Raw genomic sequence first — 25,471 nt, forward strand, 5'->3', positions numbered from 1 at the left:
CATCGCGGCCGCGGGGCGACGCACCGGCCGAGCGGGGGGCGGGTCCGCGCTTCGTCATCCCGCGCCCCGCCCCGCGCGGGCCCGCAGGTGAGGGCGGGGGCAGAGCGGAGATGGGGGCGGGGCGGGGCCGGCCTGGGGGGCGGGGCAGGGGCGGGGCAGGGGGCGCAGAAGGGAGGTAGAGGGGGAGGGACGCAGCGGCTGCGGGTGAGTCTCGGGGCCGGGGGGTGGGGGGAGCAGAACGCAGAGGGAGGGGGAGGGCCGCGGGGGGCGGGGCTGGGGGGGCAGAACGGAGAGGGAGGGGCGGGGGGCGGGGCTGGGGGGTGCAGAACGGAGAGGGAGGGGGAGGGCCGCGGGGGGCGGGGCTGGGGGGGCAGAACAGAGAGGGAGGGGCGGGGGGAGGGGCTGGGGGGTGCAGAACGGAGAGGGACGGGAGGGCCGCGGGGGGCGGGGCAGGGCGGGGGGGCAGAACGCAGAGTGAGGGGGCGGGGCAGGGCAGAGAGGGAGGGGCGCTCCTGACCGAGACGGGCTCGGAGCTTCCCCCCCCCCCCCCCCCCCCCCGGCGCTACGGGGCAAACCCATCCCGGACGGCCGCGCCCGCGCCCCGTGTCGCGGCGTCCTGAGGCCCCGCTGGACACACCGCCGTGGTCGTGCGCTCGGCATCTCCCCGCTGGGGGAATGCGGGAGGGACGCGGGGGACCGCGAGTCACCCCCGCGCACACTCCTGGCTGCGGTGCTGAGTGGCAGAGACCGCCCCGCCGCAGGGGTCTCTCCGAGGACGCCGCAAGGTGACCTCCCGAGGCTGCTGTAGGCGGCGAGAGCGAAGGCGACGTGCTGCATCGCGCCTTGGGGCGCGAAGCGCTCGGTAGATGGCCCTGGCTGGCGGGGACCGTGTCGCACCGGGCTCCGCGTGTCCCTGAGAACCCAACAGACTTGGCTCACGCGGGCGACACGGGTTCCGCACCGTGGACGGGTGTGCGCCTTCGTCCCGGGACACGGCACGGGGAGCCCCCTCCCGGCCCACCCCTGATGCAAAGGGGACGAGAAAATGCGATTGGAAACCGCAGGGCGAACAGGAAACGGGCCGGCCAGGCTGTCGGGACCTGGGCGCCACGTGCAGAGTCCCGGGCCCAGGGCCGCAGGTCTGAGGTGGAACTCGGGGCTCAGGTTCCCTGGTGTTTCTGAACAGCGTAGCACGGAGGCCTCAGCAATAGGGCAGTCCCCCGTTTGAAGGAGACTTGGGGCGGGGGCATGCTGTCACCTGGGGCCCTTCTGTCGCATGATCCCACCTGGATTTATAATGCGTAAACAGAAACGAGTTTGATAAAAATGAATTGTGCCTAACGTTTTTATAATCAACTGCGGGGCAATTGGGCAATTTCACAACCACAACTCACAGCAACATCGGTACCTCGTGGGAGGAAAACCGGAGGTGGGGACCGAGGCGGAGAGATGTGCTGTGTCCCGAATTCATTGCACAAAGAACCTGGGGCTCAGGCTAATCCGCCCTCCTAATCTTGCCCTGGGCATCTGCCCCAGCCCAGCACCCGCAGAGGGTAAGTCAGGCGTTGCAAGGTCGGCCCAGGAAGGGCAGCAGCAGCAAGCCTCCCACGAAGCGTCTTATTTTCGTGGGAGCAGGAGTCTGGCACAGGTGGTTTAAGGACAGTCCCCGACTCACACAGTGCCAGGTGTGTGATGATGGGGAACCCTCCTCTGCTGACCTGCTGAGGTCGTTCCTTCCCACACACGGGGTGGTTTGTGCCTGTAGAATCCACAGGGATAGAGACTTCCATTCACAACACCTCCCACTAAGAAAGTCTCGCCACCACGGTGTCAGAGGTCAACCCAGGGACCTTGCTGCCACCACAGCCTGAGCCACCACAGCCTGAGCCGCCACTCCCTCCTGGGTCGCAGGTGCTCCGTTGGGCACTCTCAGGAGGTGCAGCCTCACAGCCCGTAGGCAGAGCTGCCAGGGGACCTTGGGCAGAAGTGCCCACTGCCCCAGCGGGAAGCAGGGCGGCCTTCCCTCTTAGCCGAAGGGCCGCGAGTCCCCTTGCTGACTGCAGGTCACATGGTGAGCACGGAGCTCCCGCAGCTCCCAGGCCTTGGTAAAGACCTAGTGGTGACTTGCTCCTGGCTGATCAGTGGCACTTGAGGTCACCTCTGTAGGCTGCAGTGACCCTTCTGAACTGGCTGTGTCAGGGATCCCTGTGCACTTACCACGCCCTCAACCAGCAAGACTTGGGACACTGGGGCTTTACTAAAAAATTTTAAAACTTAGGTTCTATTTACTTCTCTCGGTATCTAAAGGTTTATTCCGCTAGCCATGGTCAAACTGAGGAGGCCGAAGTATCAGTCAGCTGTGTTGATGTTTGTAGAAACTACCTTTTCCACCCAGGTCATTTACCCAAACATCCCCAAACAAGCACCAGATGAGGCCTAGAAATGGGCCGAAGGTGTGGAGGTAGCCCAGCATGTCTTAACAGTGGCAGTGAGAAAGTTCATTCAACCTGCAGTCTGGGAGTCTCAGAGTGACTTTTAAGCCACTAATCAGGACTGCAGAAGTGAGTTCACACAGGAGAAAACTGACCAAATTGGCCCATGGCTCTAGCAACCAGGTGCAGCTGGGTTCTCCTCTGGCTGGTGGAAGCTCTGGGCACAGTCGTACGTCCCACCAATTAGTCACTGAAGTCAACGTCAAAATAACCATTTCCTTCCTGGGGTCAAGTACCAAGCATCAAGCATGAGTTATACTTCTTTTTTTTTAAAAGACACAGTCTCGCTCTGTCGCCCAGGCTGGAGTGCAGTGGCATCATTGTAGCTCACTGCAGTCTTAAACTCCTGGGCTTAAACAATCCTCCTGCTTCAGCCTCCCAAGTAGCTGGGACTATAGGCATGGGCCACCACACCTGGGTAATTTAAAAAAAGTTTTGTATGGACGGGTTCTTGAACTCTTGGCCTCAAGCAATCCTCCCACCTCAGCCTCCCAAAGTGCTGGGATTACAGGCGTGAGCCACCGCACCCAACCTGGATCATACTTTTGGTTTAAATGTCTAGTCAGTATTTTAAGTCAGGCTGAGTTCTACCGTAAGAAACTTGTGTGGGTAGCTGACAGTTACACACACCAACAGCAGAGCAAATACTGGCTTTTAACATACGGGCAGAGCCAATGTTGCCCGAGAGGGAATTGTGGTTTATTCTGGCTGAAAATGGCACTGGGGTAAAACACTTAGATCTTTGTCCACGAATATGCAACACAGGACATCAGGATCAAAAAAAGAAATGCCAATTCTTCTATAACTTGAACTTGCCACCTGGATTTTACAACTAAAACAGTGTATTTCTGGCTAAGAAGAGACCCAGCTGAGAAGCCTGGTGGAGATTGAGGTGGGTTAATCATTAACTCACTTGGAAAGCTGTGGAGCAAGCTGTTTCCACAGTCAGGGAATCACTGTAGCCTCCTAAAAGCCTGTCCCTTATACTTGATTTCTTATAGATTCGGAGGTCTGGGGGAGGAGTCCTGAGCTCCGCTTGGGGACAGACTGAAATCTTTAGTGCAAGGACTATTCCACTAGTGCTTGGTATTGGATAATCACTTTATCAAGTTATCACATTGGCAGAAACACTGCTGGAGTATTTTTTTGTTTTTTTGTTTGTTTTTGAGGCAGAGTCTCATTTTGTTGCCTGGGCTAGAGTGATTGCCGTGGCGTCAGCCTAGCTCACAGCAACCTCAAATTCCTGAGCTTAAGCGATCCTACTGCCTCAGCCTCCCAAGTAGCTGGGACTACAGGCATGCGTCACCACGCCCAGCTAATTTTTTCTATATATATTTTTAGTTGGCCAGATAATTTCTTTCTATTTTTAGTAGAGATGGGGTCTTGCTCTTGCTGAGGCTGGTCTCGAACTCCGGACCTTGAGCGATCCACCCGCCTCGGCCTGCCAGAGTGCTGGGATTACAGGCGTGAGCCACCATGCCCGGCCTCTCTTTCTTGTTGATAGTTTCATCGTAGGCTTGTCAATGGAGAGGGGACTCGTGCGCTGTCCCATCTGTAGTGGAGGGTTCTGGGCCCCTTGGCCCACACTGGAGACCGTGGCAGCTTCTTGCCTGCCTGGTATAGAGGGTCCCTGGGGGCCTGAGCCCCAGCATGTGACCTGCACTTGAGGCTCTCCCCTGCCTGACTCCTCTCCAGCACTCCCAGGCTCCCCACAAATTCTTGTCCCAGTGACTGCTTTGGGGGCACCTGAATGAAGACATCTGTGCCCGGGTTAGATCTCTGAAAACATCCCACATTAGTACTTTTCTGGGAGACACACTGTTCATCAGGCAGCACTTTCTCTGGGGATTTGGGACAACATTGTGGCCATATTTTGACTTCTCCTTGGTCATTCTGAGACAAAGATCAGGGCCAGGAGCACCATCTCAGTAGAAAGCCCTAAGCTGAGAAACTGTCAAACCAGGGATGGTGGCTGGGGGTGATGGCTGACGACTGTAATCCCAGCACTTTGGGAGCCTGAGGCAGGAGGATCGACTGAGCCCAGGAGTTGGAGGCTGCAGGGAGCTACAATCACATCACTGCATTCCAGCCTGGGTGACAGGGTGAGACCCTGTCCAAATAACCAAAAACCAAAAAACCCAGGGTTGGTGACTGTGTAAGGAGTGTGCTGCTCACCTCCTTCCTCACCCAGGGCAGATGGTACTCAGGGATCTCAGCTGTGAGGCGCGAGGCTGAGCCTGTCAGTCCGGGAAGCCCCCACTGCCTCAGAGCTCTCACCCACCTTGCTGTTTTCAAAAGGTCCTGGTTCATCTTGTTCTGGTTGCTAGAATCAAGTGGCTGAAAGTTTTGTCTGTTTGCTCCCCTGAGAGATCCCAAAATATACCCCTTGTGTGGGTGAGTAGGAGATGCTGGTGCTGGCTGGCGAAACGGTGGTTGGTTGTGTGGACAAAGCAGAGAAAAGAAAGGGGAGGCAGAAAGGCTTCATGGCCCTACTGCCAGGAGAGAGGGAAAGAACATCCCATCAGAATGTCCTTTTCCTATGAAACATCCTGTAATTTCCCCCCCTTTTTTTTTTTTTTTGAGATGCCCAAGCAGGAGTGCAGTGGCCTCATCACAGTGCACTGCAGCCTCAAACTCCCGGCTCGAGCAATCCTCCTGCCTCGGCCTCCCGAGGAGCTGGGACTGCAGGCGGGATCCACCACACCCGGCTTCCATTTTATTTTCGTCCTCAGACAATTAGGGCCTCGACATTCCTCCCCCACATGTCAGGTCTGGATCCACGGTTTGCGGGACCTGTTGTCCATGATGAGGCCAGTGTGCTCTGGAGAAGCTGCAGCAGCAGCTGGAGGGCGACCGTGAGCACCGTTTGCGAGCATCCCATGAAAGCTGACTGGAACTGGGGTTGGCCCCTGAATCAGTAGTCTCCTCAAACCCTTGTTTTCAGGAGAATGAATTGGGAGAAAGGGAAGAGAAGGTTGTGTAGGGAGAAGCTGGGAGTGACAACAGGCACGGGGGGAGGGGTCCAAGGGGACGAGGAAGGAGCAGGTGCGGAGAGCCAGGAGGGCAGCAGCCGGGGGCTCACCTGAGGGGGCAGGGGTGGGTGTGCAGACCTGCAACCCTGGGCCCAGAAGGACCCTCTCGCTCCACGGCCCCCTGGCCCATCTCTGGAATCCTGCCGGCCTTGGCCCTCCCCACCCCCTGCTTGCTTGGGCAAGGCTGAGGGTATCTGCTGCTTGAAACCCAAAAGGCCTTTGCAGCTGCTTCTGACCTCCAGGTGCTGATTCATGATGAAATCTCCTCCAGTATTTACAGAATCTTCATAATTTCCCTGCTTTTCTGCTCCGCATCACTAAGACTGCCCATGGTCCTAGTTGTTAGCCTGGGTGGCTCCTTCCATCACATACCCCCCCAAAGACCTCCAGGATGAGGACTGAACTCTGATTTTTTCTTTTGCCCAAAATTTTCTTTCTAAGGGGGCCTGGTGAGTCAAGCCTAAAAATGATCACATCTCATGAAACAGGTTTTGTTAACCCAATGCAGTGTGGTTTGCTTCCCAACCTGATTCCAGTATAGCATCGCATGAAAGATAGAAGTTATTTTAACTCGAGCATTTCTTTCTGCTGACTCCTGGTCTTTCAGCCAAAGTGTTATTCTTTCAGCCAACTGTGAATTAAAGAATCCTTAAACCCACCTATGACCTGTGAGCCCCCGCTTTGATATGCCCCACCTTTTTGGGCCAAGGCAATGTGTGCCTTCCATGTGTTGATTTATGACTTTACCTGTAACCCCTGTCTCCCTGAAATGTATAAAACCAAACTGTGACCCAGCCACCAAGAGTCCACTTGCTCAAGGCTTCTTGGGCGTGGCTCTGGGCCAGGGTCCTCAAATTTGGCTCAGAATAAACCTCTTAAAATTATTTTACTGCCAGGTACGGTGGCTCACGCCTGTAATCCCAGCACTCTGAGAGGCTGAGGTGGGCGGATTGTTTGAGCTCAGGAGTTCAAGACCAGCCTGAGCAAGAGCGAGATCCCGTCTCTACTAAAAATAGAAAGAAATGATCTGGACAGCTAAAAATATATATAGAAAAAATTAGCTGGGCATGGTGGCGCATGCCTGTAGTCCCAGCTACTCGGGAGGCTGAGGCAGGAGGATCACCTGAGCCCAGGAGTTTGAGGTTGCTGTGAGCGAGGCTGACACCACGGCACTCTAGCCCGGGCAACAGAGTCAGACTCTGTCTCAGAAAAAAAAAATATTTTACAGAGTCTGGCTTCTCTTCTGTTGCCAGGGGTGAATTTGGGCTTGTCATTCTGGTCTGTCACTGTGCTCACCATCTCCACAGCGCTCCCATGTGAAGACACAGCGGGAGACAAAAGCTGCACAAGCATTGTGGCAGCAAGGAGGACGGAGGGGGCTGGCTTTGGAGGGCTGTGGACGTTGACGTTGCTGAAGCCCTGCTACCGAGGACAGTGTGGATCATACCCCAGGCAGTGGCCCTTTATCACACACCGGCTGTTGTGGGTGTGTACGGTGTGTCACACCCCGGTCCCTGGGGAGTCTGAGAAGGCAGTACTTCCTCCAGCCTGTGTAAAACCACCCCAGTTCCACGACTCCCAGCCCTCCTCAGGTCTTCTCTAATGCTCAAAACAGACTCTGTATCCACCTCCCCGGGTGCTGCCCTGCTGTGCATGTGACGCCTCCCCAGACCCTCAAGCCTGGGCCCCGTGAGAAGTGACGTGTGCAGTTTCTGTGTCACTCTCCCGATGCGCATTTGCTTCCTCCAGCCCTTTCCTCTCTCCCTTCTCCGGTGTGGAAAAGGAGCTGGGGTCCCAAATGAGATCCACTCAGCAGAGTCAAAGCTCTGTTTGGGTCTAGCGCGGAGCCCTGGTCTCGCTCAGAGGGGCGTGGCCTGAGAGTCTGTGCCACCCCAGGTACTTGGCATCACATCAGATAGCAGTAGCTAAGGGGCACCCAGAACCACACATTGTTCTAAGTACTGCACATATGTTAACAGCAAAGGGAAACTGAGGCCCAGGGGGAAGAAGTCCCACAACCAGGGCTACACTGTGAAGTGCCAGAGCTGGGGTTTAGTCTCAGGCTCCAGATCCTACATTCCTAACAGGTGAAGATGGTCTGGAATGTGCACCTTACCGGTGTTGCCCCCCAGCTATAAATTCCCGCTTGCCTGTGCTGTATTTTCTTTAACACTGCAAGCCAAGGAACACCAAAGATGCCAGCAAACCACCAGACGCTGGAAGACGCAAGGAAACGCCCTCCCTTAACAGGTTTCAGAGGGTGCATGACCCTGCCAACACCTTGATTTTGGAACTGTGAGATGATACATCTCTGTTTTAAGTCACCTAATTTGCAGTACTTGGTTATGGCAGCCCTGGGAAACGAACACACTGGCTGTCCGTGTACTAAAGACAGCATCTTTTTCTCCTAATCCCCCTGGCTGACCACATCAGCATTCGGAAGGTTGCTGTGGAGATGAGGAGGGACAGTGGAGAACTATGGGCTTGGATCAGTGAAGGAGCCAAGGAGAGTAGCGGTGGCACTTGCACGGTTCAGCTGAAAGGCCACAGAGGTGTGGGTGTGAACGCCACAGTCAGCAGAGGCTGGAGGGGGGGCTGATTCTCTTTTGAGCACCCCACCTCCCCTCTTCTGAGTCTCCAGGCTCCAGGGACATTTTGTTCTGAGAGCCCTGTTCTCACCTCAGGAATGAGCACCAGATCCGAAATCAAAGGCTGAGCTTGTCCTCTCTGGGCAGCAAAGTCAATGGCCCAAATGTCCGGGGCATCTGCCCGCTTCACTGTGCTGCCTCCTGCTCTGCGTTTGCTTTCAAGGGAAACTTCAGCATGTGTTAGTGCTGCTTCTGCTGGCGTGGGGAAGGGAGGCCTGACTCCTAATCCGCTCCAGGAGCAGGGGTCCCTCTGCCCTCCCTGAGCTTGGCTTGGTCTGGCACAGACTGTGGATTTTAATAGGAAATAAACCATCAGTTTATTTCTTTTCATAATCTTAGTTTTAAACGAGAAGGGTGTTTTCTTTTACGTCTTTGTTTCCCTACAGAAGGAGGGTGAGGATCTAGGATTCCCCTGGAGGAAGGGGGCTGGGCATTCCTTCTGTGATTGGCGAGTGGACATGCACACAAGTACACGCACACACGTGCAGGCACACACGCACATATGCCCTGGCAACTCCCCACACATACATACACGTATGTAGGACACAGCCATGCACAAGACATAGCACACATGTACGTACACATGCACACACACGTCCTTGTCTGGCTTTCACTTCGGAGGCTACAGAGCTTGGAGGAAACCAGGAGATGACCCAGGAGCCAAGGGCAGAGCCCCTCAGGAGAAGAGGCCACACTTCCCAGAAAACCAGGGAATTCTTTTCCCTGACCCAACTCTGCCTCAAATCCTAGACTTCTCTCCTGGGGCCCAGGAAGTGATTCTCCAATAATTTGGGCAGGTGGACTCCAGGCTTATGCCTTTCCAGGGGCTGAATTCTGTGGAGACCAGAGCTGAGAGTAGGAGTTCTTTGTGGGGCTCCTGGACTCATCTGCCTTCAGTGATAAGAGGGGAATGAGGTACATGCTTGGGCTTCAGATTTGCATGGAGAAAAAATTTATTAGAACAGGAGGCAAAAGAAAAAAAACAACAACCCAAAAACCAACCATGGAGGGGATCAATGTGGAAAAGAACCACAAGTCAACACCCCCTGAAAACGTAAGGAACCACACCCCCAATGTTTTTATTCCTCATCTCTAGTCACGAAAGTAGAGGATTTGTTTAATCAGTTATTTCTGCTCTCTTTATACTCTTGGGAAATGTAAGGGCTCAGTAGACTTCCTCAGAAGCCCCCTCAGAGCTGGGGTGGGAAGGTGTGTGGTGGCCACATTTGCCCTCCTGTGGCTGTTGAGATGTAGTTTTACTACCAATGACTTATTCACCCTTCTTGCAACCACAGGGCTTCTCCCCTGTGTGTGTCCTCTGGTGTATGAGGAGGTGTGACTTACGGCCAAAGCCTCGCCCACACTCCCTGCAGACACAGGGCTTCTCCCCTGTGTGTGTCCTCTGGTGCCTGAGGAGGCTTGACTTACAGCTAAAGCCTCGCCCACACTCCCTGCAGACATAGGGCTTCTCCCCTGTGTGTGTCCTCTGGTGTTTGCATAGGTCTGACTTTTGGCTAAAGCCTCGCCCACACTCCCTGCAGACATAGGGCTTCTCCCCTGTGTGTGTCCTCTGGTGTTTGCATAGGTCTGACTTTTGGCTAAAGCCTCGCCCACACTCCCTGCAGACATAGGGCTTCTCCCCTGTGTGTGTCCTCTGGTGTATGAGGAGGTGTGACTTTTGGCTAAAGCCTCGCCCACACTCCCTGCAGACATAGGGCTTCTCCCCTGTGTGTGTCCTCTGGTGTATGAGGAGGTGTGACTTACGGCCAAAGCCTCGCCCACACTCCCTGCAGACATAGGGCTTCTCCCCTGTGTGTGTCCTCTGGTGTTTGCATAGGTCTGACTTTTGGCTAAAGCCTCGCCCACACTCCCTGCAGACATAGGGCTTCTCCCCTGTGTGTGTCCTCTGGTGTATGAGGAGGTGTGACTTACGGCCAAAGCCTCGCCCACACTCCCTGCAGACATAGGGCTTCTCTCCTGTGTGTGTCCTCTGGTGTATGAGGAGGTGTGACTTTTGGCTAAAGCCTCGCCCACACTCCCTGCAGACATAGGGCTTCTCCCCTGTGTGTGTCCTCTGGTGTATGAGGAGGTGTGACTTACGGCCAAAGCCTCGCCCACACTCCCTGCAGACATAGGGCTTCTCTCCTGTGTGTGTCCTCTGGTGTATGAGGAGGTGTGACTTTTGGCTAAAGCCTCGCCCACACTCCCTGCAGACATAGGGCTTCTCTCCTGTGTGTGTCCTCTGGTGTATGAGGAGGTGTGACTTACGGCCAAAGCCTCGCCCACACTCCCTGCAGACACAGGGCTTCTCTCCTGTGTGTGTCCTCTGGTGTATGAGGAGGTGTGACTTTTGGCTAAAGCCTCGCCCACACTCCCTGCAGACATAGGGCTTCTCCCCTGTGTGTGTCCTCTGGTGTTTGCATAGGTCTGACTTTTGGCTAAAGCCTCGCCCATACTCCCTGCAGACACAGGGCTTCTCCCCTGTGTGTGTCCTCTGGTGTCTGATGACATTTGACTTATCACTGAACCTTTGCCCACAGTCTCCATACTTGACTCTTGGAATTCTTGAGATTCCTCCTGCTACACATAATTTGTCTGTGTCCCCTGGACCCACATTCTGGCCTGTTCCCGGCTCTTCCTCCATTATTCTTTTACCCTCCCTACAGCTCCCCATTCTTCCTTTGGGTGGGCTGGAAAATGCCCTTGAAATTCTCCTCTCCTCTGTCTTTTTATGAGAGGGTTTCGACCTTTCTTTGACTTCTTGATCTCTGGCTTTGTCATTGCAGCTGTGTGGATCAGAGTGTTGCTGCTCCTGATTCTGCTCCCCTGGGCAGGGATTCTCTGGCCGGAGGTGTTTTCTTCCAGATGTTCTTGGAGAGATCTGAGAGGAGTGGGTGTGTTTTACATGTTGACTGAGGAATTTCTGACTGGAGAAGGCCAGAGAGCATGAGGGACATGGATGGATCTCTGGCTTTGGTTCTGCTGAGAGAGGAAGTTTTAGGTCATAATAGACGTAAACAAGGCTGTCTGGGCCATCTGCTTTGTTGTTGGTAAGATTATTCTTCTACGTGTTAACAACGCAAGCTGTCTCCCACCTGAGTGTCTGATGGACCTTTGTAGTCCATTTTTCCATTGCATTTTTATTCACTACGCCTTCTTTAAAACCCAGAATGCCTAGGCCACGTGCCTTCTCTACCTATCAGCCAGACTAGGGACCCACAAGCAGCAGCAGATGCAGCTTCACGTCTGACACAGCTGGAATTTACAGGTGTCTTCCAAGTCACGTCAAACCTCCCCTGACCCCTCTGCCACACCCTCCCTTCCTTCACACTGATCCCTTTTCCTGACACAGTGTCTGCAGCTGTTTTATTCTACCGAGAAATAACACTCTTGATGACTTACGTGGGATCATCGTCAGTGACTTTTCCTGTGAGGGGAAGGGACCTATTAAGTCAGGAGCCACTCAGCCTGGGACTCGTGAATGTGGAAGGCAGTGTCGGGTCGTGGTTGAAGAGAGCTTATGTGAGTAGGTCTGAATTTGAGTCTCCCTGTTCCGAAAGACACGTGTGATTGAGGACTCTCACGTGCCCGGGTCTCCGTCAAGCAGTGGGACTCAGGCTGGACAACACAGAGTCATCCGGGTCTCGTTGACTAAAGGACTCTGGGTCCTGCTGCCCCAACTAGGTCATGGATTCCCACAAATCACAAAATGAAAATATGTCCTTCCTCAGGCCGCACACCAAGGATTCATGCTCGCCTTATTTCATTCAGTCTTAGCCCTTTTCAAACAGAATAGCAAGTTCTGTTTCAAAACCTATCTCTAATCAGACTTCTTACCTCCCAGACCCCCACCTTAATCCCACCCACCTGGAGACTGGAGGAGCCTCAGAGGGGGTTCTCCACTGTGGTCTATTTTTTGAAAATTAACCAAAGCATCATCACAGAGCAGAGAACTGCACAGAGAACTGAAAACTCCACAGTTGTCTCCATCTCACTCCGGAAAATCCCGTGTCTTGGCATGAACCACAGGCCCTGTGTTTCTGGCTTTGGTGTGTCTCTCTGCCCTTGGTTCTCACCCTCTCTGCTTCCTTCCCCTGAGTGGTCAGGCACCAGGACTCGTTCCTGCCTTAGGGCCATTGCGCCAGCCCCTCCCTCTGCCCGGAATCCTTTGCCCGCTGGTATTTGCACTGCTCAGATGCTCCCCCAGGCGAGAAACCTTCCCTGACCGTCCCCTGTTACACCCCACCCTTTGGTCACACTGACCCCAGGCGCTGTTCCGGGATTAGTTGTTTCCAAGCACTAATCACGGACGTGGCTGCCTGTCTCCCTCATCCACCTGTCAGCTGCCTAAGAGCAGGTATTGTGAGTCTTGTGTTCAAGCTGTATTTTCATTTCCTGGAACACTGTCTGGCACAGCATAAGAATTCATGTGACAACTAATTGAGATGATGAGTGAATGAATAATAACATATGCATATTGTTTAGAAATATGGAAGAAATTAAAAAGAACTAAAAGTGCCACAAGAAACTACCTTGTTGAGAGAACTGGTAGGTGAGAGAATTTTTTTTTTTACCTTCAAATCTTTTAGCACTATATGCTATTATAAATTTTGTGCCTGAAGTACTTACAATATGAAATCCTGCAAAAATTTAAAAATATAAAAATTGTTCCTAGGAGTCAAAGGCATATGACACGAATCTGTAATTTCAGAAGCACCTGATAGGAAATTTCACTAACTTTTTTTTTTTTGAGACAGAGTCTCGCTGTGTGGCCTGGGCTAGAGTGAGTGCTGTGGCGTCAGCCTAGCTCACAGCAACCTCAAACTCCTGGGCTTAAGTGATCCTACTGCCTCAGCCTCCCGAGTAGCTGGGACTACAGGCATGCGCCACCATGCCCGGCTAATTTTTTTTCTATATATATATTTTAGTTGGCCAGATAATTTCTTTCTATTTTTAGTAGAGACGGGGGTCTCACTCTTGCTCAGGCTGGTCTCGAACTCCTGACCTCGAGCAATCCGCCCGCCTCAGCCTCCCAGAGTGCTAGGATTACAGGCGTGAGCCACCGCGCCCGGCCTTCACTGACTTTTGACTGCATTTTACTCTACTCAAGAGTTGAACCAGGCCAGGTGTGGTGGCACACACCTGTAGTCCCAGCACTTTGGGAGGCCGAGGCAAGAGGATCTCTTGAGGCCAGGAGTTCGAGGCTGCAGTGAGCTGTGGCTGTGCCACTGCACTCCAGCCTGGGGGACAGAGTGAGGCCCTGTCTCTAAAAAAATTAAAAATTAAAATACAGTACAATAACAGTCAGAGCTGAGCCATGAGCATTCCCAAGGAGAAGCCTTCCTTCCCTTTCCTCCTTAGAGGGTCCCTGTGGCACCCACCTTGCCCTGCGGCGAGCTCTTCCTTCCACCTGCTGCCCCACTTGATGCCCAGCTCCCGGCCGTACTCATCCCCGTACCAGACCAGCAGTTCACAGCCCGGCCTGATGACCCGGCAGGTCCGATAGAAGATCTGCCGGTGGTACTGGAAGGCCACCAGGTTCTGCTCCTCCTCATCCCGGGCACAGTTCACATACCTGAGTTGAGCAGGCAGAGGGAAAGAAAACAGGCCATGAGTTTCCACCACCTGCCAGATGCACGTCTGGCTTGTCCCCGGTGGTCAAGGCCTCTAAGCTCCGGTGCCGCCCACTCCCCACCACCTCCTGCTCACACCTGAGCTCTTTCACGGTGTTCTATGAATTCCTGTCTCTAGGTCCTGCTTACAGTGCTCATCCTGCCCAGAATGAGGCAGAAAATGAAGTTCATGACTTGAACAGATCATACAACCCATGTCCTTTTGGAGGATGTATTGCAGACAGACAGGAAACATTTACTTATAGGAATATTTAACTATAATTAACTAAAATTAAAAATTAAAATACAGTACAATAACAGTCAGAGCTGAGCCATGAGCATTCCCAAGGAGAAGCCTTCCTTCCCTTTCCTCCCTAGAGGACAGGGAGGAGCAGCACAGAGGCCCGGGACCACCCTGTAGCTCACTTCTCAGGCTGCAGGACCCAGTTTTAATTTCCTGCCCTCACAGATTAGAAGTCCTTCCCCCTCTTGCCTAATTAACTACTTTTCAAAGCCCAATTCCGGACTTACCTCCACCTCCATTGGCCGTAAAACACGGTGACCTCCAGCTTCTCCAAACTCTACGCTAATTCTACCACAGGACTTGGTGCTTGATCACGTACTCTGCTTCTAGATCAGCACACACCTTTCCATGCTCAGCCCAAGGCCACCTCGTTTAGAGAGGCCTTCCTCCCATCTCCACAGTTTACTCAGGATTCCATAGAAACTTAGAGGTCTCTTTGTCTTAGCAGAATCCCACAGAACAGTAATTGTCTATGGGTGTTCTGCATCGGCTGATACCGTGAGAGCAGCACAGAGGCCCGGGACCACCCTGTAGCTCACTTCTCAGACTGCAGGACCCAGTTTTAATTTCCTGCCCTCACAGATTAGAAGTCCTTTGTTTTAGGCTGTTTGGCACTGTGTGCTTCTTGGAAAATAGGAAAATTATAGTTAAATATTCCTATAAGTAAATGTTTCATGTCTGTCTGCAATACATCCTCCAAAAGGACATGGGTTGTATGATCTGTTCAAGTCATGAACTTCATTTTCTAAACTGGAACACAGTGAGTGCTTAATACATGTGGATTAGATAAATTAAAATGTGAATTCAGCGTCCCCAAGGAATCTAGGCTCCTCAAGGTTTATCCTGGTGCCTCAGTTTTGTCTAACATGGAGATTTATGTTTTGATGAAAAATAAATTATAGTACTTGTATTTTTATCTCTTTTTTTCTAAATGTTCATGATATGAAAGAGCATCGTATGGAGAAAAGTAGGAGCAGGGGATGTAAAGCCACTGCGGGAGGCATGATGGCAAGGAAAGAATCTAGGCTTGTGAGAGACAGGTCAGACCCAGAGAACTGTTGGCCTCACCTCATCCAGTTGGCACAAGCATCATCTTTTCCATCCACATACTCGTAGCAGTTTCTCCCCTTGGTGATCTGGGTTTCAGAAAACTAAGTTAAAGGCTGTTCAGGGGTAATAATCAAAAGACTTCTTTTACTCTATTGTCGTCAGTGCCCGCTGAGCCTGCGCGGCTCACTCCTTAGCCATCATCTACACGTCTGAGTCGATGCATCCCATCAGAACGGGGGTCCCACAAGGGAGGATGCACCTCTTTGTCTTTGTACCACTGTGCTCCCACTTACCCTCCGATCTTTAAACAGGAGTTCCACGTTCATGCAAAGACCACTGAGTACACAGAGCTAACCACGTCATCTCTGTCCATCTCCTTCCAGGGTAGAAAGTGCCCTCCCAACAAACGCACAGAAGGGAGGTGGGCAGCCAGAACGGGGGGAAAAGGTAGGCCCCTCTCACCAGCCAGGAGTATCCACTGTGGGCTGCCTCTTCGTCTTCTGTGACCTGGCCCTCATACGGGCCGAAGTGCAGACCCAGTGGCAGTTCGGATGCCTCGTTCCATACTCCAAGCCCCGCCTGAGGGATGCCCGATGGTCTGATTTTCAGTCCCGGGGGCAGGCTGAGGGTCGAGCGGTTGGGATGCCCCTTGTCCACCACACTGTCCTTCACAAATGTAGGGGGCCCGTGAGCAGCACAGCTGTCAATGAAGAAGTTCTGACACTTCTCACAATCTGGAGGCAAGAGCAGCAGGAATTAGGAAAGGAATCGTGCACATTCTTGACATAAAGAGCTTCAGAAAGAGCCCAGCACTCACATCATTTAGCCTCAGTCCTGTACTCCCAGTCACTAGAGTAAAGGAATGATTTGGGGGTCAAATGATGAGATAAAATTATTGTATCGGGACATAGCAGCCTTCTATGTGAGCGGGCCGAAGGGTCACTTACAAAGGTAGTCGTCATCCTGAGGCTCGCTGACCTCTTTGTATGCATGGCCCTTTCTTTCTCGCAGGCTATACATCCTTACTTCAGTCTCCTTTCTCCTGAGTTCTAAGGTGGAGAAAAGTAGGTGAATGAAGTTGGGAGTCTGGGGTGTTCATCCCTGTTTCATCAGAAGATGAGAAGTCTCCTGCCGTCAGATTATCAGCTGTTCTGTATACTCTGGTCCCACCCCCACCCCCAACACCTAGTTCCGAGAGACTAAGACTCCACACCCATACTGACTATAGATGCCTCATTCAGTTTTAGTTTCTCGCTGTTCCCATTATCCCATTAACCTCCCAACCTTTCCACTTACGAAGCAGTTCATTCATGTGTTCATTCATTCAGAAAGTATTTGTTGAGGGCTATGACGTGGCAGGCATTGAGCAAAGGCCTGGGCGCTAAGGAGGCATGGTCTCTATTATCAGAGATGGACTTGCTGGACACCTTGCACGTTTCAATTCTTTTATATTTAATTTAGTGCTTTCAAGCAATACATGAGCTTATGTATCCTTATCTTCATTTTACAGAGTAGCATTCAGGAGGTCAGAGAATTTTTAAGATTTGCCCAAGGCCCCAGTGCTTCTGTGTAGATTATAACCCAAGTGTGTGATTTCAGAGTTAATGTTCTTACATGCTGTTCAGTACTGCATCCAGCTTCTGCTCCCACAGCTCAGTGCAGCTTAAGCCCAGGCCTGTCCGGAGTCCACCGCACATATCTAGACCATACTCACTCATCAAGCTTTCTAGACCACCTAGAGAGACTAAAGTCCCCAAATTATTTTCTCTTACCTAATTTTCGTCTCGAGTGCTGTCCAGAGGTACTTGCTGCTCCGGGAGGGGACACTGGTTTCTGGGGCTGCTCTGAACCACTTGTGTTCAGTAAATTTGCTGCTCCTGACAATTCCTTCAAATTAGATTCATCACTTAACGGCACCCTGGGCATTCCCTTTAATGTGAGAGTCATAGGTTAAAAGACATGTATTTCTTCAGTTCTTTAGGGCTTGCAGTGTGTGTTTTCACATGCATGACTTTAGTTAATGCTTCAGCAACCCTTAGAAATACCTGGGGTGTCTGAATACTAGAGGAAAAGGGAGGGCCTACGTGGGTAGTGAATCCAGGCCTAGAACCTATAAGGCCCTTTCCCTTCAACTTTCTCTCAAGTTTTTCCATATAAGTGAAGGCAAAGTGGGGAGGAAACTTAGGAAGTCCAGCTGGGGATCCACGAGATCTGTGGAAGGATGGGTAAGGGCTTACAGAGAAAAAAGAGGGTCTTCTATATGCTGGTGCACACCTGATGGAGGGGAAATGTGGGAAAGCACAGAGGCCAAAACACATCTGGAAAGACGAGGTTGGGAAGAGACAGAGAAATAGTTGGCAAAATGTATCCAGACAACTAAGAAAGTGGTGCTACAAGTTGCAAAATTCCATGTCCTGGAAAGAATATTTGACTTTGGAATTAGATTGATTGGTTTCTGTACCAATTCTGATTGAATAAGAGTATGTCATTAGCTAATTCTCTTCAGTTTCCTGATCTGTAAATTGGCATACATGCTAATTTTTAATGTCATAGTGAATATCAAACATAATAATGTTTGCCAAAGTGCTTTGTGAGCTATTGAACAGTATGAATAATAATTTCCTAGTCCTGATACTCCTAGTCCTGATACCAGTTTCCCTCCTCAATCTTCTCTACAGTTGAAATCTAACTCAAAAGATTTTATCTTCAGCATTCCTTGACCCTGTTACTCGTTTAATTTGTAAATTTGGAATCACTCATCAAGAAAATACTCAGGAGGCTCTCAAAGAGCTCATAATGTAAAGGTAGCAGGTCAAACCAATGACTCCAAACAGCATGAGAGTGGCCTAAATAGAGCCCGGAGGAAGGAGCCATTACTTCCTCCTACAGGAATGAGCATTTGGAATCAGTTCCAGAAGGTACATTTCTACTGAATTGTGTGTTGCCTACATGAAGTCCTAAGTTATTTTTTTTTTTTTTTTTGAGACCGAATCTCACTCTGTTGCCCAGGCTAGAGTGCCGTGGCGTCAGCCTCGCTCACAGCAACCTCAAACTCCTGGGCTCAAGCGATCCTCCTGCCTCAGCCTCCCGAGTAGCTGGGACTACAGGCATGAGCCACCATGCCCGGCTAATTTTTTCTGTATATTTTTAGTTGTCCAGCTAATTCCTTTCTATTTTTTTAGTAGAGACGGGATCTCGCTCTTGCTCAGGCTGGTCTTGAACTCCTGAGCTCAAACAATCCGCCCGCCTTGGCCTCCCAGAGTGCTAGGATTACAGGAGTGAGCCACCGCACCCGGCCTTTAAGTTATTTTCTTATTTGTTGTTTGTCAATCTTCAAACCTGAAGCTCCTCAGGGATGGAAGTTGGTTTCTCTTATCAGAATGAGTCCCTTAAGAGGGTAGCGACCCTATCTCCTTCTTACCAGGGACCATCCACCATACAAACTGTGTATTTGTAGCCTCCCTTGCAGTGTCTTAGTGCATCTCTCCCTTTGCCAGAACAGAGAAAAACTGAGGTTGAAAAATCGGTCAGATGAAGGATGTATGAATAAGACAGAATAAACTTTACAAAACTATGAAAGTTTTAATGAGCTCGTGAGTGCTTTAGAGAAGGAGTTTTGGATTAGGCTGCACCAACACTAAATGTGATCTCAGGCATGTAATTGAACACTTTCGTACCTCAGTTTCCTCATCTCTAAAATGGTTATAGTTTTAGGACCTACCTTATAGGGTTGTTGTAAGGCTTAAGTAAGTTTATTCATGCAAAATGCTTAAAATAAAGTCTGAAATACTGCAGAAATAAAACGGTGGTAGCGATTATTGTTACTGTGCTTATTAACTCTTAAAATGATGCTGGTCTCAGACGCCATGCTGAAGAGATCAGGAAAGGAGGGCAGCAGTTCCTAGGACACTGCACATTCTCCTTCTGTCACCTGTGTTTGGATCCCTGAGGAAGACTTTCATGTCAATACGGTTCAGGAGATACTCACCTTCTGGCGTTTACTCTGTTCCACTCCGAAGGCCAGCCAAGGACGTTTGACTAAAAGGTGATGGTAGTAAATCAGTGGTTTGGTTGGTAAATGTTTCCAAACTCTGGAGATTCTTATCAGAAACAGAGAATTCTGAACTAGAGAGTGATAATTTCAAGTATTATCCCAGGGTGATTTGAAAATGTTCCCTGAAGTGTCATCAAGACCTATGCTGCTATTGGAGGCATTGCTAATTTTCTTAAAATATTTTTTAAAAATAGACAAAACTTCATCTCTGCTTCATCCTGTGCTCATAAGATATTTATTATATTTATTTTTAAAAATGAATTGATAATTAATGAAAGCTTTATTAAAAGCTTTATTAAATCCTCCCTCTTCTAAACTCTCCTGTCCAAGCAGTAGAAGAGGAAATGAGCTTCTCACTTGCATTTTATAATGACTTGCACATCGTCTTATTTACCTGGTGCTGCCTCTGGTCAGTGACATGTGGGAAAGATCAGGGCCACTAAATAGTTCTCTCAAACCTTCTCCCAGAGTCAGGACAAAGAATCAGATTCATTTTGGGGTATGAGGATCATATAGTAGGATTAAATATACATAAATAAATTATGTATCCTAATAGTTAATTATTTCTTTTTCTAAGACATTTGATAACTGATTATGAGATTAGTGTTAGAAAGCTTTTAGTGGATTTACAGCTTAAAGTTGAATTAATTGTCCTTTGGCTAATTAACAATGTTTAGCAAAAACAATCTTTATTTAAAAAAAGAATGACAATTTTTATTTATTTATTTAATTTTTTAAGAGACAGGGTCTCAGTCTGTCGTCCGGGCTGGACTACAGTGACTAGATCATAGTTCACTGCAGCCTGGAGCCCCTGGGCTCAAGCAATTCTCCTGCATCAGCCTCCTGAGTAGCTGGTACTGCAGGCGCACACCACAACAACCTGGCTGACTTTTCTTATTGTTTTGTAGAGACAGGGTCTCACAACAGCCCAGTCTGGTCTTGAACTCCTGCCCTCAAGCGATCCTCCCATCTTGGCCTCACAAAGTTCTGGAATTACAGAGGTGAGCCAGTGCGCCTGTATGATACTGAAAATGATACTGGAAAACCTATCTATCCATCTTCATTCAGTCCAATCTCAATATTTTGCTACAACTGCTTCAAATGTTTTTTTTTAAGTTTCAAAATTCTAAACAAAAATTAAAACAAACAAAAAACCAACCAAGCCACAGTGAAGCCACCTTCCAGCCCTTCCTCCTCCTGTTGTGATGATAACTGTTCTGAATTTGATATTCACATTCAGATTTTATACATTGACTACTTATTGTATTTTTAAATGACATATAATTATTTTACACATTTAAAAACTTTATATGAATAGCCTCTTACTGTATACACTGTTTTGCATCTTGTTTGTTGAACATTTCAGTTTTTGAGGGAATACTCTGTTTCCTTTGTTAACTCCTGAGATGTAGCTGAGACCTAAACCCAGGCTGGTTTCAGGAGGTCACCTCTAAAATCCTCTGGCTCCTCACCTTGTTGCCTAGGTGTCCATTCTTCATCGGAATCCTCGGTGTCATCCACCTGGTGTTTGATGGCCTGCCTTCGGTGACACATGAAAGCTGGTCGGGGGGCTCTGAGCCCTGAAAAGAAGCAAAAATCTTTGTCCTAAAAGGGAACAGCTGAGAGGAGGAACAAAGGACAGTAGTAGTGCAAAGCACCATAAAACCAGCGTAGCTCAGTCTGTAGGGCTGGGAGAGTCTCGTACAAGGTCGAGATGTGACCTCTGTGCGGCCAGTATTGCCACTCAGCCTCGCACACTGACACAAAGGAAAATTTCCCTCCAGATTTGCCTCCATCCAGAAGGGAACTGTGGGCAGATGCTGCCACCTAAGAGAAAGCTAAAATAATATAGGGATTGAAAATGTGTTTTATGTTTCCCAGGTTGGTCTGCACCCAGCATTCCCTGTTACCTATAGTAATCAGCGCATTATAGTTCCTTTTCACATTCCTATAGCGGATTTTCTCCCAGTCTCCCATCTCTGCCCATTCTTCCTTGGAGAAGTATATGGAAATGTCTTTGAAAGCATCTTTGTCCTAGAGAAAGTAACAGATTCCATCAGTGGTTTACTAGCACACATCAAGCCGGGCCTTTTCCTCCACCTGTGTGCAGGGTGTCGTTTGGGGCCTCCGCGTGGTCTCTGTGAAATAAGGGTAAAGATTTCCCCTCCCCCCAGATCATGCCCTGTTTAACTGAGCATTTTCCTAGTTCTCCTCCACAGACAGCAGCTGCTGAGGCTTGTGTCCTTCTCCCTCCTACATCCTGCACAGGACCAATGCCCCCATCCCATGCACATTGCGACGGGGTTGCCCAGGGGTGCAGGCCAGGACTCTGCAGACTTCCAGAGACCAGCTCCTTGTCACTGGGTCCTCTTCCCTGTCCTTCCCAAGACTCCGCTTGAAGCCTGACTTTCCTGTCCCCGCCCTCCGTTCCCAGCGTGGGCTTCCACCCTGTTCCCCCTGTGTCTACCTCTGGGCTTTCCTCCGGGGACTTGTTGGGGCTCATGGGGCTGGACTGCCGGGCAGGTCCGGTCCAACTCTGAGTTTGGGAAGGGCCTTGGAGCTCCGAGGCCAAGGCTCCTGCGGAAGGAGAAGGTGCTGAGAGGCGGTGGCAGCCCAGACCACTGCCCAGAACCAGACTGTCGTCTCTGTTGGGCTGGGGGATCCGGAACAGGAAGATGCGGGGACCCCGGCAAGGACTAGAGGATGCCGAGCAGGTCTGGGGGTGGGGATGGGAGGGGATGGTCTCTGCCAGTCGTGACAGACCCACTGATGGGAGCTGGATTTTGTCTCTTTACCCTGCAGCTTGGCTCATCTGAGGAAAGATGGCAACGGGATCTGGAGGGTTGTGGCTGAGGGTGTTGGAGGGGAGTCCTGAGGTGTGAGGGCCAGAGGAGGCCCAAGGACACCTTGCGGACCCCTGCCTGCCGGGATTCGGGTCAGACTGACGAGCAGGGTTCCGTTCCAGTGAGAGAAAATGAACATTTCTCACAGAAGGCATCTGGGGATCTCCAACTGGGGATTCTGGAAAAATCTGGGAGTAAAGCAGTCTGGATCTCTGAGGGGCGGGTATCTCTTAGGCTGAAGGGATTTGGGGTGTCCAAAGCCGATGAGATTTGGGGTTGCTCAGGCCGAGGGAATTCGAGATGTTTCAGACTGAGGAATTTGGGGCTTCTCAGGTTCAGGGGATTTGGGGGTCCCTCAGGCTGATAGGATTTTTGGTTTCTCAGGACAAGATTTTGGGGTCTTTCAGGCTCAGGTTGAGGGGCTTTGAGGTTCATCAGGCTCAGGGGATTTAGGATCTTTAAGGCTGAGGAGATTTGTGATCTCTTAGGTTTAGGAGATTCGGAGTCTCGTTGAGGGGCGTTAGTTTCTCCAACACTGAGGCTATCTGGAGTCTTTGAAGGTGAAGGGATTGAGAGTTTCTAGGGGCCGGGCGCGGTGGCTCACGCCTGTAATCCTAGCACTCGGGGAGGCCGAGGCGGGAGGATCGCTCGAGCTCAGGAGTTCGAGACCAGCCTGAGCGAGAGCGAGACCCCGTCTCTACTAAAAATAGAAAGAAATTAGCTGGACAACTGAAAATATATAGAAAATTAGCCGGGCGTGGTGGCGCACGCCTGTCGTCCCAGCTACTCGGGAGGCCGAGGCAGGAGGATCGCTTGAGCCCAGGAGTCTGAGGCTGCCGTGAGCGAGGCTGACGCCATGGCACTCACTCGAGCCCGGGCGACCGAGCGAGACTCTGTCTCAAAAAAAAAAGTTTCTAGGCTGAGGAAACTCAGGGTCTGTGAGGTTGGGGAACTTTGGTGTCTGCGTGGGTGAGATATTGGAAGTCTCTCAGGCTCAGGGGTCTGGGTGCCTCAGGCCGAGAGGAATGGCGGCTCTTCAGGGTCAGGGCATTTGGCGATCTAGGCACTGGGGGATTTGGTGTTCCCGGGGGTCTCATGCTGAGGGGATTTACGGTCGCTCTAGGTGGAAGGAGTTGGGGTCTCTGGAGGTTGAGAGAATCCGGAGCCTACGAGGCTGCGGGGATGTGGGGTCTCCCAGGCCGCCATTTCCAGGTCTGGCTGAGGGTCTGCGAGAGTCTCGCGCCGCCCAGCGGAGGGCCCGGGGCGCCGGTCAGTGTCCCCGGCCCACCCCACGCCGCCCACCCTGGGCAGACGCCGTGTCGGGGCCCCTCAGGAGGTGCGACGTGAGGCCGGGGTACCGGTCCGCCGTGCTCTGTCGGTACACACAAGCTGCCAGTCAGCGTTGCGACCGACGCGGCGTCGCCAATCGACCGTCGGGAGGTGCTAAAGCCGCCCAGCCGCGCCTGTCAGTCACCGGCGCAACCCGGTTCTGGGCTAGGGCGGTCGGGGCGGGACCGAGTTTTTCCCGCCCTTGAGGAGGGCCCCGCTCCAGCCCGCGGGGATTGGCTGCTCTGAGTCCCGCGCGTGTGTCAGTCAAGAAGCCGCCAGCGCGCAGGCGCAGTGTCGCGGTTTTCCGGGCTTTGTTTTACCCGGACCCTGGCATTTGTGAATGAGCGGCTGGGGCTGCCGGGGTCCCGCCACGGGCCGTGTCCTCTGAGATTGGGCGGGCTCAGCGGACGATCCGCTGACAAAAGATCTTCATCGCGTGGTGCAGTGTCATAAGCATTCGGGGTCACCGTGGGGGATGTGGTTTCACCGCAGCCCCGTCCCGGCACTTCCTCCCGCGGCGGCCGGAGTCGAGACCGCTCCTCCCGGGCGGGACGTGTCCGCGCGCCCTGTGTCCCCGGCCCCCGGCAACCCCGGGAGGAGCAGCGGCTCCCAGGGTCCCCGGGCGAGTTCGCGGGTGGGACGGGGGAGCGGGGTTCCCGGGGAGCCGGGTCTGCGTGTGGGGAAGGGGCTGTGCCCTTGAGGCGCCGGCGCCCTGAGCGGGGCGCGGCCCGCTGGAGGCCGCTGTGCCGCCGCCTTGTTCCGAGCTTCGGAGAACAGAGCCTGCGCTTGGTTCTCAGAGTTGCTCAGCAAACGCGTGTTGGGGCCCGAGGAGCCGTCTCAGCACGGGAGGCAGGGATGGAGGAGGGCTGTGCAGGATCCCTTGATCCACCCTCCCTGGTCCCCGCATCGTCCGGCCCGGGGCCTGCCTGGAGGGGCACTCGGGGGTTTTTTGGCGACCGGACGGTAAATGGGGTGGCCTGGCAATAACCACGGGATCGGTGAGAGCACTTTGAGGACCCCTGTGCTGGGTGCTCACTCCGTCCCCCGGGGAGTGTCTGATATTCCCTTTTCCACGAAGTCCCTGGAGCTCCAGGCTGGGCCTGATGCCTCCTCTCCCCGCACACACCACTGTGGTGCCCCCTAAACTCTGATTTCCCGAGGTTGCCCTTTCTGTGGAAGACTTGGTTCTCCGTGAGGACCCAGCACGGAGCCGGCACGGAGCTCCCGACCCGTCAGACCCTGTGTAACCTCCACAGCGGCCGACGGCGACGGTCTCTTCACGTCTCCACTCACGTACAGGTCGCCCTGGAAGCTGGGACGTTACACCTGTGACCAGGTTCACACAGCCAACTGCAGGCAAGCTGGTATCTCCCACTACTTGGACCTCTAGCACTATTTTTAACGGCCCCGGCAAAGGGCTCAAGGTTGAACTAGTGAATGAGTTGGCAAATCTCAGGGCCACAAAGAACCTGCGAGATCTAGGCCTGCCAGGGGGTCACGGGGCAGGAGGCAGAAGAGTTCAGCTTTGACTGAGAGGGTCTGAGGTTTTTTCCTCCAAAAGGGGACCTCACCTGAGAAGAGTGAGCAGGTTGACTTGTTCTGGAGTTCTGGGGTCCCAGGTCTGCAGAAGGAAGATGAAGCGATTGGAGCTTTTAGGGGCCCCGTGGGGGGGGGGGAGGCAGTGCCTTCTGGGGGAAGGCGTGGGTTCTGCCGTGGGCAGACCTGAGTCCGCGTCCCAGTCACAGCCCCACTGGCTGTGGGATCTTGGGTAAGCCCTATTCACCTGCTCGGAGCCTCTGATAACTCGTCTGTGGGCACTGACAGCACTTCCCTCTCACATCATGGATGTCCTGTCTGTAAATCTCCTAGCACAGTGTCAGTGGCCAATAAAGAGCAATGAAAGTTATTATTAAAATGCAACCCAAATTCTATAATGTGTCCCATTGCAATGTGATCAAATGGGACATGGGACCAGGTCTGACTGACCCTTCCGTACGAGGATATTCTCTAGCCCAGGAAGGGATTCTGAAACCCATTTTCTGCAGTGCCTATAGAAATGATGGGGATGTCCTTGAAAGCAAAAGGGACTATGGTCACATGTGTAGAG

General features: G+C 52.0%; 1 protein-coding gene across 1 annotated transcript; it reads right to left on the reverse strand.

Moving 5' to 3' along the window:
- Positions 1 to 9,380: 9,380 nt before the first annotated feature.
- Positions 9,381 to 24,271, reverse strand: PRDM7 (PR/SET domain 7). The gene is made up of 14 exons (XM_045533319.1): positions 24,254 to 24,271; positions 23,685 to 24,128; positions 23,338 to 23,407; positions 21,988 to 22,063; positions 21,450 to 21,888; positions 21,103 to 21,226; positions 20,665 to 20,772; positions 19,127 to 19,176; positions 16,911 to 17,067; positions 16,086 to 16,187; positions 15,601 to 15,872; positions 15,157 to 15,224; positions 13,554 to 13,747; positions 9,381 to 11,151 (listed from the first exon to the last, which is right to left on the reverse strand). The coding sequence occupies exons 1-14, from the start codon at positions 24,269 to 24,271 to the stop codon at positions 9,443 to 9,445; spliced, it is 3,831 nt and encodes a 1,276-aa protein (XP_045389275.1). The 3' UTR covers positions 9,381 to 9,442.
- Positions 24,272 to 25,471: the final 1,200 nt, after the last annotated feature.

The sequence above is a fragment of the Lemur catta genome, chromosome 20 (assembly GCF_020740605.2).
Source record: "Lemur catta isolate mLemCat1 chromosome 20, mLemCat1.pri, whole genome shotgun sequence".
NCBI classification, from domain to species: Eukaryota; Metazoa; Chordata; class Mammalia; order Primates; family Lemuridae; genus Lemur; species Lemur catta.

Coding starts and splice junctions, on each gene's coding strand:
- PRDM7 (XM_045533319.1), bottom strand. Junction 23,408..23,684: donor TCACAAATGCCAGGGTCCGG/GTAAAACAAAGC, acceptor GTGTACCGACAG/AGCACGGCGGACCGGTACCC. Junction 20,773..21,102: donor TAATGCGCTGATTACTATAG/GTAACAGGGAAT, acceptor GCTTCTTTTCAG/GGCTCAGAGCCCCCCGACCA.